We start from the raw sequence: 13,827 nt of genomic DNA on the forward strand, positions 1-13,827 counted from the left end.
CAGCAGTGCCAGTGGCGCCAGCCATATTCGTGCGGTGAGCCTGTTTTGCGGTCGTTGGTGGCCACTTTGGGCGCGCTCCGTGGCTGCCGGCGAACTTGAGGAGGCGGCCAGAGGCCTGCGGCCAGTGGAGCAACAGAAGAGCAAGCGGAAGAAGGCGAGAGCGGCCGTCGGACAGCGGCTGGGACGGCGCGAGTGGGACATTACCTAATATGGGCATGGAGCATGCTCGGCCCGTCAGGAACTGCCCGACCCGCTTTTAGCCGCGATTTCTGTGATAATTGGTTGACTCGGGAACTGCCGCTCGACAAATTCGCTTCCTTTGTTCCTGCTCGCTCCTGGAGGTGAGTCTCGACTCCGGTTTGTCCTGCTCACCGTCTTTTTAGGGGCCGGGGAAGCGCCAAAACGAGCGCCGCTTTCGGGTAACCCGAACGTACGTGTTCCCGCTTTTTGGCACTTGTGAATCATCGCGGCCGCGGGCCACTTAGACACCGGATTCGGTTTCTTCTTCCGTTTTAATTTTCCGAATTGCCTTCAAGTCCGGGAATGTTTTTTAAATTCATGCGAATCCGCTTACCTGCAATTAAAGATGATAAACAGTAATTTCGCTCGGTGACCCACTAACCCGGTCATTGTTTTTGAAAATTGACAACAACCTGTTTCACCTGTTAGCCCAGTTGGGCTTGGTCGTGAAACGTTCAAATTTTAAAATAATTTAATGAATAATTATTTTCAAATTGCTACGATCTTTGGTAGTTTTGAAAAAAAAAATTAAAACCCTTTAAGAGAAGAATTAATATTGTCGATAATTTCTTGTGAAGTTCCTGCGTTCAATTTTTTTTAAAGATCATTTAAAAAAGTTTTCAATCATATTTTTTAATTATTTTAAATAATTTGCATTTTTTCATTTCTCGCCTCCCACCACCTAATTGCCTTGTTTACATAATTATATTGCATTAATTAGAATAATTAATTGTCGCTCATGCAGTTGTTTTCCTTGTGTGTTTCTCCGGCAGGTGATCGTGACACAGTGTCGACGTGAATAAATCGAACGAGTGACTGAAGCAAACAAACAAACTCAACATGTCTTTCCGAGTGGTGCGTTCGAGCAAGTTTCGGCACGTGTACGGCACGGCGCTGAAAAGGGACCAGTGCTTCGACAACATCAGGGTGTCCAAGTCGTCATGGGACTCGACCTTTTGCGCCGTCAACCCCAAATTCCTCGCCATCATCGTCGAGTCGGCCGGCGGCGGTGCCTTCATCGTCATGCCCCTCAGCAAGGTAGGGAAAAAGATAATTTAAAATTTTGTCTGCATTTTTCGTAGAGGTGGAGAGCATGGAAATTAACGCTTTTAAACATTTCCTTACAAATTGTGGTGGGCGTATTTTTTAAAATATCCCAAATCCTAAAATTTTCATTTCAAACTAATTTTTATCTGAAAATAATAATTAGAAAAAATTATTATAGTATATTTGAATTGCGGTCGTTGTGGCTTCTCAGCAGTACATTTTTTTTCTGGCTGAACAAAGTCGGCTGCAAACGAGGAAATGTAATCAGCAGGAAATTTATTTTTGAGATAGTGCCGGATTATGGCAGCCGAGTGTTGTTTTTTCAACATCCTTTCTGCCCACTGCGATAGCAAAACAAACAGGCTTTTAACCCTTTGCACATTGCGTTCTCCGTCCGACCGACAAAACGAAACACAAATCCCACTCAACTCCTATCAGGTCGCGACAAAATCCTGAATTGAAGCTTTTAACAAAGTCGTCCGTGATTTATTTCTGGCCCTTTTTCCATTTATATAAATCTTTAATTACAAAAAATACTCATGAAGTTTTAGTTTTTTTTAAATTTAATTTAATGAAACAAAATATTTCTAACTGCTCATCATGATCAGGAATTTGAAATTCGTTTATGAAATGTTCATAATTGAAGGGATTTTTTACTTCATCAAAACCTTAAATTCATTTTATTTCAAATTTTGAATCATTTCATAAGAAAATTTATACAATTTTGAAAATAAAATGAAATACTTAAAAATTTATAAATTTGCATTAATTCAGGAATTAAATTTAATAACCTGTTATTAATTTAATATTGATCATCTTTTGTTTCAATGGGACTGAAATTCGTCTTCCAAATGGGTGCAGGAACTGTAAATTCGCCGTTTGCCTAAGCTTGTCTGGGGTCTCTCTTTATTTTCGTGTACATATTTGCTCAGGCCGTCGGCACAAACTTCGTCTTCTCGTGTGTGTTATTGTATTTATTAATGCACGGTGTCCTTCTTCCTCTTGTCAGACAGACGTAAGGACTTTTCGTTTGTGGCACCACATTGTGCTCACGATATCATACGCACAGACGAGCAGGATGACTTAAGGTGTTTGTGCGAGCAGCAAGCATTTTTTTGGTATTATTGTTGCGTGCACGCGACCCGTTATATCCTCGCGTCCAAACTGCTCTCTCCGCTCCCAACCATTCCTCCGTCTGCCTTCCAGTCTTCGCTTTGATTTTTCGTCACTTCGGAATCTTGACTTTCAATTTAATATCTGAAGCGGAACATGGATGGACTTTTTATTGATTATATTTCCATTCCAAACTTTTCCATAATTAGAAATCGTTTTTATTATAATTATTTATTTTATCATTAAATTTTAATAGTTTTTTATTGTTGTTGTTAATTTGCCCACATTTTTTAATACAATTGTTGAAACAATAATTTAATTTATTTGTTCTGTGACCCTATTTCATGAGCAAGAAAATTAAAAAAATCAGCAAATTTAAAAAAAAAAACTAATTTAAACATAAAGAAATTGAAATCAAAAATGACAAACTCAAGAACCAACCTATTTCATGAGCAAACGCGCTGCCCGCTGACTAATACAAGAACAATTTCTGCAACGAGGAAAAAGCCCGATCTCTTCTTTTCCAAAATTTGTTAATTTTTTAATTTTTTTAAAGGAAATTCAACTTGGAAGCTGTCAAAAACTTCAACACTAGATATTTAAATTTAATCTTAAAATTAAATCATCTCCCTTCTAATTATGCGACTTTTGCCATTAAAAAACTTTGGGAATCATTATCAAAGAAAGGGCTAATTCTGAAATTGAATTGTTGCGAGAAAAAAATGGTGGCTCAAAGAGCGTTTCAACAAGAAACTCGTACAAGAAGATAATATTTTTTCAAGGAATATTTTTCAATATTTAATTCATTTACCACAAGGAAAAAATTATTTAAATTTACTGAATAAAATAATTTTTAATTTTAGTGATAATATTGTTGTGAGAAAACTAGTTAGTCTTGAATCTACATTCCATCGTAATAAAGCAATTAACTTGCAGTTTGTCCCGCTCATCTTTTCCAACGGTTAACATAAAAAAAATCATGTGATTAAGATTCTTATATTGCTCAAGAGGAACTTCCTCAAATGTTAATTGTTTTTCTCTGACTTTAATTATTTTAGAGTAAAAAAATTGGTTACTTTTGTTAACTCCTTCATTAATAATTTGTAATTTCTTTATGAATAAAATTGGCCTGCTCTATTCATTTTTATTGATAATTTGCAACATTTGCTGCATAATTAAAATGAGACTGAAGATTTTTGTTATTTTTAAGAAAGAAAAAGTTTGTGAACTTTTTCAAAACTGATTTGCGAGAGACGACACCTGCTGCCAGTCGGACTGTGCAAGCTGCATACTAACATTCCCGTTGAATGTCTATCGATTTTGCGGACACTCCCTGCGCTCCGTCGGAGAACAAAGCAAGGTTTTGCATTCAAAATTTACAATAAAATGCTCCGTCGTCTGCTGCGGCGATTGCAAAAAAGCAGTCGCAGGCAGACACAAACACATGTCTGCACGTCCAAGGCGAAAATGACCGTCGGCCATATTCGATGTGTGCTGCCCATACTTACGCCGATTTGATAATCACCGCCGGGCTAATTAACGTGCGCATCACGATCGCAATTCCGCACCGCAATTTATTGCTGCAATGTTTCATTGCGAGTGCAGCTGTCGGTGGTTGAGGAGTCAATTTTCGTTATCGCCGCCGAGCGAGACGCCGGACAATCGAAAAAAAGAGCAGCAGGGAGGTGTGAAGGAAGCACTAATTTGCTAATTGGATTCGCTTTTTTGCCGAGCACAGCAGTGCCGCACGCGATTATTGTTTCCGAACAAAGCGCCGAAATTGGTCGAGCAGCACGCTTTGTACTTTTTAATAGTCATTGTTCTGAACGCACAGATTCGCAGAAATAAAAGCACTTTTAGTGCTCAATATTAAGCAATATACCAACCAGATGGCTTAATCTTAAAATCCTATGGAAGATTAAAAAAAAAATGCTTGTCATTAAGAGAAACTAATAATGTAATAATTTAATGGACTGGAAGATTTAAAAGGATTTTAAGTGTTAAAAAAAACATCATGATATGTTAAAAAAATTTTTACTAATATTTAGTTTTTAACTTGAAAAGCTTAATTAATGGAAGACTTTTTTGCATTAATTGGTTTGGTTTTATGGAAATGTTAGGTGAACTTAATTTTGTGGTGATTTGAATTTTATACCCCTTTCCCTTGATGGTTTTTTTTATTCATTTTTTATTTTAAGAAAAAATAATATCCTGCTCCACACATTTCGGCTGCGGGCTGAAGCCATAATTCGTGAGCTATGAAAATATTTTGACAAAATTCAGTACATAAATTAATTTAATATAATGTTTTGTCAATGAACGAACCAATTTTTGATTGTCTATTGCTTTCCTGTAAGTTTGAAGTTTATTGCTCTGGAAGAATCAACATAATTTTATTTCAACACAATATTATAAATTAAAATTGTACAAAAAAAAAACAGTATTTGTAACACTTTTAAAAATGACCTGACGCACTTTTTGCACAACCTTTTTACTGGACCAATTATTAGTTGAAAGGTGAAAATGTTTTTAAATTAAAATTCAGAACTAAACTTCTTGCACTTTGCAGTTTATAGAAATATCGTCTTTTGCAATTGCAAACTGGGTATTTTTATTTCTATTTTTTATGTTCATGGCATTGAGGGAAAATCCAGCCGTCATCTCCACGCTCTTGGTGGATTCTGCATCTTGCACGTGCATGCCTGATTCGCGAGGAAGGTTGTGCGATTTGCTTTCTCGTTTCGTTATTCTTTCGAGTGAGATGACACACGTATGCTCGCAGACTCGGTTCGCCCCGCCGTATTACTCGAGAGTCATCCTCTATTTCGGTCGCCACTCTCTCTCTCTCCGAAACAACTCGGCAATTTTATTCTATCCGCCGATAAACCAACAACGAAGACACAAACAGACACTTCGCGCGCCGAATTAATTAAAATAATACCACGCGCAAATTCAACAAACGCCCATCTGATGAGAAGCACGGTGGCCGAAAAAAAATACAATGCGTGACTCACGAAGGAAGGAAAAAGTCGGCGAAGGAGAAAAAAAATGGGCGAGCTGTTTCGCATGTTATCAAGTATAATTGTGATTGAGAAAGTGAAAATAATCAAGCAATAATAATTAATTACTTAAAAATTGTTGACTGAAAGTTTGTGCGCCAATTTGAAGAAAACATAAATAATTGTTTCTGGCAAAAGCAAAGGTAATTTCCAAAAATTTAGCTCTTCAGATTTATTAACGCTGTAAATGAAAATGACCCCTAGAAATGATAGAAATAAATGTGTCATCAAAATCACTCTGGCTGATTTATCTTAACGAAAGATTGCAAGGTTTTGATCAACTTCCACAATTATTGAGAAATCTGACTTTAATTAGTTTTCCAGTGCTAATGAAGAGATTAGAATCGTGAAAGACCAGAAGAATGTTTTATTAATTCTGCCTTTCTAATTAACCGATCATGTTTTATTTTATCCGCCAACGTGTGAAGTGGTTTGTTTGCCTTTGCCGACCGACTTTGCATTTGCATTGGGCACAAAAAGTGCCCACGCCGCGTGGAAAATGGTGTGTGTCGATCGGAAGCTGCAACGATGAGTCAAGCAACATGATGTCAAAGAACAAAATCGAAAAAGAAATCAAGCGGAGCGACCAGCTGTCTGATGTCATCGATCTTGTTGAGCTGTAAATAATCTGTATATTTGTTCGTAAAAAATGAAACGGTTTCGAGGAAAAGAAAAGTGGCGAGGTGTGGCCGCCGGCGCGATAAAGCTTTTCCTGAATCTGATAAAAACGCACGCGGACCGCAAGAAAAATAGTGATAAAAAATACGAGCCGGGAAGAGAGGTGACCGCATAATAAAAACAACCTGCTCGGCCGCAAGTCGCTTAAACGCGGTATATATTATAAATGCGGAGGAAATTGTGCCCTTTGTTGAAATCCGATAACGCGAGTGCAGGTCGAGATTATGAAGAAGAAATCGGGGCCGCCGGGGCTTGTCGCGCTGCTTCTCACTGAGTTTCTCAATCTTGTAATCGAGCACCAAGCGCGGTTTCTCGATCTAATTGACTGAACCAAGACTCATTTGTTTCCGATTCCAACGATAAAAATAACCTCGTTGTGTGAATTGAAAAAAAATCTCAATCAAATTATTGAGTTTTTATTAAATTAAAGTGGAAATATTATCATAATTCGTTGCATAGAATATTCAGTAGAAAATATATAAAGTAATCGGCCAACCTTGAAGTACCTAATTAAGAACAAAGCCACAAGGGTTGGAAAAAAAATTGATTGCCTTTTAAATTATTCATTGCAAAAAAGTAATCAGAGTAAGCTTAAAAATATGAAATATTGTGTCTGGATTAATTAAACGTTTGTGTTGAGAAAAGCTAAATAAAAACGATACATTTTTTTGTATTTCTTGAAAAAATTATATTATTTGAAATAATTTACTTATTCAAAGTGTTCAATGAAAATTTTTAATCCTAAAACATCGCATCCGTCTTTATTTTTCAATTTCCATTTCAAATAAAGTCAAATTTTGAGAAAACGTTTGCTTCCCAAGAAACAACAACTGGGGATCTTAAGCAGACTTCATATAAAAAAAAATCTTGCTTGAAAAGTGAACAAATTTTTACACAATTATTTTTCTTTTTTTCTGTATTTATATGCGAATAGAATAAATAATTAGATTTGCAGGTCAAGGTCGCTTCGAACGCTTCGAAACGTGAATCCGTAAATAGACCATTTTATTGCCAGAGCTCTGAATTAAGCAAACCGCATGCAGCCCTAATCCGCTGTTAATCAGTTGGCAGAATGACGGTGCAAATCAACTGAAGCGAATTGTAATTTACAGTAAATGCCTTTCAGTAGAACAAAAGCTAAAATAATTCATTTTTCCTAATCTTTAAAATCTTTAAATATTTGAAATTTTTAATTTATTTAATTAATTGAGCATTGCATGCTTCGCATAAAGTCGCTCGCGCTGTATTTCTGCGAAGTCGCTGCTGAACTGAAACTCATTTTGTTTATTGCGTCCGAATCATGAGATGCAAATCTGCGTCTACTAGGAAACGCTTCTTGCCTCATTTTTCGACAAATAAAGAAATGCGCTGTGTTTGTTCCGTGCGTCGAAGAAGATGAGGCAAAGTTGCTGCCACGCGAAACAAATTAACCAACCCCATAACCCGATTTCGTTGCGATGCAGCTCAAGTTGAAATCCGAAGCTGCGAAGAGACGTGCTTTAAATTTAGTCCAGCGTTTTGGGAACGGTTTCGAAATGGATTATAAGAGCAAAAAACGTCGCTAGAGTCGTGACTCATCGACGGGAGAGCCCCCTTCCAATTTAAGCATGGTGACATAATTCGTTGCATGGAGAGAAGTGTGAGAAGTGATATAGAGTGAGAAAATAGATGGAAATTTTTTAGGAATAAATACTAAGCAATTTTTTTTTTTTTATATGACGAGAACAAATTTGATTTTTTCAAATAAATATTACAAAATTTGATTAAAATAAACTTGGATTAAGGAAGAACATAAAATAAGCTAAAACATTTAATGAAAAAAATCAGCTATACTTTTGAAATCGTAAATACGATTTTGATTTTCGTTGCAATTCGTTTGATTGGAAATTAATAACGATTGGCGAATTTTCTTTATTTTGAATAGTGTATCGCTGGAAAAGGGTTCGGCACGAGTAGCGAAATGAGCCGGTCTGCTGCGTGGCTGGCGCGCGTTCTATTTCGGTCCCTCCAGCGCTAAAAATAATGCAGCCCTCGCGTCGCGCATTTTCACCACCGCTCCAAATTCAGCCGCTCGGCCAAATTGTCGCACGCCCACCCTGTTTATTCGGCCCGATTGTCCCGAGCCTAATTAGCACGCCAATTAGCATCCGACGCGCGTGACTCACTCCACGTTGCTTTTTCCTTTCAAAACGACATCTGGCTTTCAAACTTCTTTTTTTTTAATTGTCAATGAGTGAATTTCTATATGCGTCGGCGGCGTGGGAATTTTTTTTCTCTGTTTGTCCGACGCAGAAATAACCGACTTGGTGGCGAGCCAATCTACTTGAACCCTGTGAATTACCGGTTAATTGGACACCAAAATAGTTTTGTCGCGCGTTCAATCACGCTTGCTTTTGCACCTCACTAACATTATTTCACTTTTTCCGTTGGTTGTTGTGTGTGTATTTATTGTACAGCGCTTGTTGTTGTTTCTTGCTGGTGTGCCGGTGCGGCCTCCTCTCCTTTTGCGCCCATGTAAAAAGTAAGCATGCCCTTTGACTTTGACGCTCACTTGGAACTTTTTTATTGCATACTTGTCGGAGAAAGTTGGTTGATCGAACGCATCGTTACCTTGTTTGCAGGTGGGCAGAATTAACCCGGACCACCCGCTGGTTGGCGGCCACAAGGGCCCGGTGCTAGATATTGCTTGGTGCCCTCACAACGACAACGTCATCGCTAGTGGCTCTGAGGACTGCGTTGTTAAAGTTTGGCAGATCCCGGACAGCGGAATTTCCAGGTGAATACAAACAATAAATTTATTTTGCCTAATATATTTACTATTTTATTTTTATTACTTTGCTAGCTTTAATTCTTGACAAGTTAGATTAATTATTAGAATTGTTAGTAAACTGAGGGAAAAAAAATATTTCTTTTGTGCTATTTTTGAGAGAGAAAAACATTAGAAAAAAATTGAATAAATTAGGAACGAAAATACAATAATTCATTCTTTTAAATTTATTTGAATATGCAAATTTACTGTGATTTTTGCAATTTTTTTATGCATCATCAATTCTGAAAAATAGTAAAATAATATTTGGCATTATTTGGCACCCCACATATAAATAATAAAGCATAAATGTTTGACTAAAATTATTGGTGATAAACTTAATATCTGGGAAACCGCCATTATTTCATTCTCAGATGAATTTTGCATTTTTAACACTTTAACACATCTTTAAATTTATCTTATTGTTAAAATAAGGTATTTTTTCATAAAAACATTAACTACAATTTTTTAAGATCCCCACATTTTTGTCATTGAAAAGTTTGCTCAATTTTATTTCTACCGCCTTTAATTTTTGTATTTTCTTTAATTAATATTCCTTTGTATGTCTGTAGAACACTGACTGAGCCCATTGTCGACTTGATCTACCATCAGCGGCGAGTGGGTTTGGTCTTGTGGCACCCGTCGGCTCAAAATGTGCTGCTCACTGCGGGCAGTGACAATCTGGTGCTCATCTGGAATGTGGGCATCGGCGAGGTCATGGTCAAGATTGACTCGCATCCCGACATCGTTTACTCAGCCTGCTGGAACTGGGACGGTTCCTCGTTGCTCACCACTTGCAAGGACAAGAAGATCCGAATAATCAACCCTCGCACTGGAGATATTGAGGAGGTTTGTCCATTTCTTTTTACTTTATACAAAAATTAATGATTCTTTTTGCAGGAAGCAACCAGTCATGAAGGAAGCAAAGCCACCAGAGCCATTTTCCTGCGATCGGGCTTGGTCTTCACCACCGGCTTCAGCAAAATGTCTGAAAGACAGTACTCACTCCGAGCGCCGGATCATCTTTCAGATCCTATTGTGATGGTCGAGCTGGACACTAGCAATGGCGTTATGTTCCCTCTGTACGACCCCGACACCAATCTAGTTTTCTTGTGTGGAAAGGTAATAACAAAAATTCTCTGAAAATGGAATTATTTAATTTCTTTTATTAATAATGTAGATAATGTTGCATTGAATAAGGTAAAATGGTGTTTTTAAGCAAGAAACTTATTTTGTTTAGGGTGACAGTGTGATCAGGTACTTTGAAATCACAGCCGAGCCTCCATTCGTCCACTACATCAGCACCTTCCAAACGCCCGACCCTCAGCGAGGAATCGGCATGATGCCCAAGAGGGGCTGCGACGTCAACTCATGCGAGATCTCAAGATTCTTTAGGCTGAACAATTCTGGCCTCTGTCAGGTCATAACATTCACTGTTCCTCGAAAAGTGAGTTGAAAGGAAAATCTTTGGATTTGAATTTACATAAAATTTTGAGCAGTCAGAGCTCTTCCAAGAAGATTTGTACCCCGACACCCCAGGAGAAGAACCATCCATCACTGCCGAAGAATGGAATGGCGGCAAAGACGCAGAGCCTCTGCTGATTTCGCTCAGGGATGGATATGCGCCCAGCAACAAAAAGGAGTTGAAGGTGAGAAAAATTTAAGAGCAAAATAATTAACTAATTTGTGAAACGTAAAACTAACTAAATTTTTGTCAATTTTTTCTGCTCCCTGATTGATAATTTTGTAAGTGCCTGGTCATCTTAGAAGCGCAAGACTGATTTTTAACTAATTTCAGGTTAAACGTAAAAATGTCCTTGACAAGATGCCCCCCAAGAGAGGAGGCAGCACTTCATCCATGACAAGATCCAGTGCAGACAGTGACGGAGACTCGGCCGACGCCCCTCCAACCATTGTCCAAGCTGGAGTTCCAGTAAGCTCATTAAAAGTCTTGTGTTTCTCAGAAGATATTAATTTTGAATTTTCTAATTTCAGCAAAAAGTTGTTGACGACATGATGGAAGAGATTCGCAAACTCAAGGCGATGATTGTGAAGCATGAGAACCGAATCCGGTCACTCGAGGCCAAAGTAACTGGTGTGGCTGCAACGCCCCTAGGCAGTGGGACGCCTGCCTTGCCCAGTACTCCTGCGCCAGTCAAGCAGGAAGAGACCAAGACCTCCAACTCCTCGCCGCCCCAGTCAAGCGGCGAGGAAATGGCCCCCGACGAAGTTTAAGTCGGACGTAGTTTTGTACTTTCTGCTGCAGAGGCAAACGAACTCCTTGGTAAGAATGAAAACATGAATCTTGTATTTTGGAGCCTTGTTGAGCGAAAATTTATATTTTGAACTTGTATTTTTTAATGTGTACATATATATTAAGTATAAGGATGCAAAAGTATTTTTTGCAGAATTATATTACTTGTATTGCTTGTATATTTAATGAATTTTATTTATTGTTGCCATCACTTGTGACTGATATTAGTCAGAGTGGCTCCTTTCAGCAAGTTAACCAGTTTTTTTTAACGAACAAAACTATTTGTTTCCTTGATTCATATCACGGGCTGGGAATTTATTACATATAGTTATAATGGTAAAGCAATTTGAATCTTGGACTGTACGAATCAATCCTTGCCAATTGTTATTTCTCTTCCGGCCTTTGTTTTTTTTTACCGATCAAGTGCTATGAGAGATGCTAATCTGTTTGCAATTACGAATCTTGTGATTCCCAGCCCGAATTTTGACTTAATTCCGCTTGATAGGTTCCACGTGCCAATTATTATTTGTTTGTTGCTTGATTTTAAAATCCCAATGGAAAATGATAATTTGACCAGTATAAAAAAAAAAACTATTAGAGCGTCTCCTCTCTCTTTCTCTTATTTTGCATTTTGTTGTTGAGAGGTTCAATCAGTTTGAACTACTTGTATGGTGCTTTAAAATATTCAGTAGAAAAGATATTGGTGATCCAGTTGTAATAATTATTAGAATCGAATGAGTTGCAAGTCAGTTGGCCAACCTAATTACGGTTGACACCTTTGTTATTATCTAACAATAAGGCGATAATCATGTGCTTGAACAGCCCTTTGCCTTTTCAAACAGACTATGACACTGACTTTTCAAAACTGCTATCATCTTTTGGTATAAAAACATTGTGTACATTGATATGCCTCTTCAAACAATAAAAGCAAACTGAGCAAATTTAAAATTTTATTGTGGACCTACACACTTTCCTCCTCGTTGTTTACAAGAGTTTGGCCAAAACAATAGCAGCCACCAGCAGTGCGTTGGATACAAGCAGGAAAGGTGCGCTGTTGCCAATTTTCCTCGCGAGATAAGACAAGATGGTTTGCTTGTGGTCCTTATTCCACTGCAAATGTTGCTCCACCGTGGCCAGTGCTCTGTTCAGATTGTTCTTGGCACTATCAGTCAAATTATCTTGATTGGAGTTCAAGAAATTTGTGAGCTTCAAAGTAAAATAAAGGGTTGGGAAATTATCTTTTTAAATAATGATTATTATAAAACCTTTTGTTTGTGACTATCAGTGTTTAGTCTGCCGGCAATACTCGTAAAAACGCTGCCACTATCTCCCCACCTGTTTTTTTTTTTTTTTTTAATTAACTTTTTTCATTAATTATGATCCAAATATTATACTGTTTTTTGGCGTTGAAAAAGTTGTCGATTATGAAGTCTAATGCGAGATTGGTTCCTGATGGGTTGCCCTGCACGGCTGAAAGAATGGCTCGGGCGTCACTTGTCTTGAATGGAGAATTTTCTGCAATCGAGTCTCTCAACAGCCTGCAGAAATTTTTAATTAATTAATTTAGTTAATATTAGATTATTCGCTCTCTACCTTAATAGAATGGCCTCGTCATTTGAAGCTCCCAAGGCACTAATAATGAGGCTGATCTCCGTCGACCATTCTGCCTTGAGGTATTTGGTGTACAAGAAATCGTACTCCGCCTGACCACCCTTGCGCATGCCAGACTTATAAACAACGTTTTTCAAATCAGGAATTATTCTACAAGAAAATTGAAAAAATAAAATAATGATCTCCTTAATCACACTGAAATTATACGTTTTGTTCTCGTTTTTCCACTGGGAGAAAAGTTCAAATCCGTCCTGGTTGCACCGATCGTTGCCAATGGAGCACAACCAGCTCAAGACAGTGCCCCTCTGGAGACGCAAAACGTGCTTGTCAGCGTCGGTTTGGTTGAATCCATTGACGTGCTCGTAAAGGTGTTCCATTCGGCTGCTCAAGTACCTCTAAAATTAATAATTAATCCACATTTTTTTCTCCAAAAAATTTAAATTTTTCTTGCTTGGAAAAGTGACTTGGACGAGTCGTCCGCGACCATCCTGTCGTTCAGGTACGAAAGTTCATTCAAGGCTGCGTTCCAGGGCGTCAACTCCTTCTCGAAGGTGAGGTAGTTGGTCGTGTCGAATGCCGATTCGTAATCCAGGTGCTTGGCTTTGGCCAGAACAAACGAGTCCATAATGAGTTGGGCCCTGTTCAGCACGCTCAGGGTGTCTAAAGAGCCGGTCGAGTTGATCGCTTCGGACAGCATTTTCCAGTTTTGTTTGTCGTAGTTGACTCGGTAGTAGCCTTTTAGTTATTCGATTTGTGCAATTTTTAGTCTGAGAAAATGTCAATCTCACCGTTCTTTTGATTGTTGACGAGAATCCATTTGTCGGCAGCGGGCACGTCCAAGGAAATTTCTGCGTCGCTCAGCCACGTGATGTCATTGTTCTCCGGCTGGTCCTGAGCAATCATGGTCAAAGGCACCCAGTAAACTTCGTTGTGTTCGTTTTCAGTGGGTGGAGAGATGAAACGTTTCTGGAATTAGTATATATTTTAAGTTGTAAAAACCGGAATTAAATTTTCATGCT

General features: G+C 38.2%; 2 protein-coding genes across 2 annotated transcripts in view; one reads left to right on the top strand and one right to left on the bottom strand.

The window, feature by feature from the left end:
• On the top strand, window positions 1-12,138 carry LOC132205420 (coronin-6). Its single transcript, XM_059634458.1, has 9 exons — window positions 1-341; window positions 1,014-1,278; window positions 8,759-8,913; window positions 9,516-9,792; window positions 9,844-10,065; window positions 10,184-10,390; window positions 10,443-10,592; window positions 10,742-10,876; window positions 10,939-12,138. Exons 2-9 carry the CDS (start codon window positions 1,081-1,083, stop codon window positions 11,176-11,178), a joined length of 1,584 nt encoding a protein of 527 aa, XP_059490441.1. The 5' UTR covers window positions 1-341; window positions 1,014-1,080; the 3' UTR covers window positions 11,179-12,138.
• LOC132205229 (uncharacterized) overlaps window positions 12,130-13,827 on the bottom strand; it is a 17,922-nt gene continuing 16,224 nt past the window's right edge. The window contains exons 37-43 of the mRNA XM_059634173.1: window positions 13,597-13,774; window positions 13,260-13,543; window positions 13,016-13,203; window positions 12,791-12,958; window positions 12,592-12,735; window positions 12,463-12,532; window positions 12,130-12,403 (exon numbers count right to left, since the gene is read on the bottom strand). Coding sequence (XP_059490156.1) covers window positions 12,182-12,403; window positions 12,463-12,532; window positions 12,592-12,735; window positions 12,791-12,958; window positions 13,016-13,203; window positions 13,260-13,543; window positions 13,597-13,774 — 1,254 coding nt within the window. The 3' untranslated portion in view covers window positions 12,130-12,181. The remainder of the gene's footprint in view (window positions 12,404-12,462; window positions 12,533-12,591; window positions 12,736-12,790; window positions 12,959-13,015; window positions 13,204-13,259; window positions 13,544-13,596; window positions 13,775-13,827) is intronic.

Source organism: Neocloeon triangulifer, unplaced genomic scaffold (genome assembly GCF_031216515.1).
Source record: "Neocloeon triangulifer isolate White Clay Creek 2 clone unplaced genomic scaffold, ASM3121651v1 ptg000002l, whole genome shotgun sequence".
NCBI lineage: Eukaryota > Metazoa > Arthropoda > Insecta > Ephemeroptera > Baetidae > Neocloeon > Neocloeon triangulifer.

Coding starts and splice junctions, on each gene's coding strand:
- LOC132205420 (XM_059634458.1), top strand. CDS start 1,081: ATGTCTTTCCGAGTGGTGCGTTCGAGCAAGTTTCGGCACGTGTACGGC. Junction 8,914..9,515: donor CCGGACAGCGGAATTTCCAG/GTGAATACAAAC, acceptor GTATGTCTGTAG/AACACTGACTGAGCCCATTG. Junction 10,391..10,442: donor CATTCACTGTTCCTCGAAAA/GTGAGTTGAAAG, acceptor AATTTTGAGCAG/TCAGAGCTCTTCCAAGAAGA.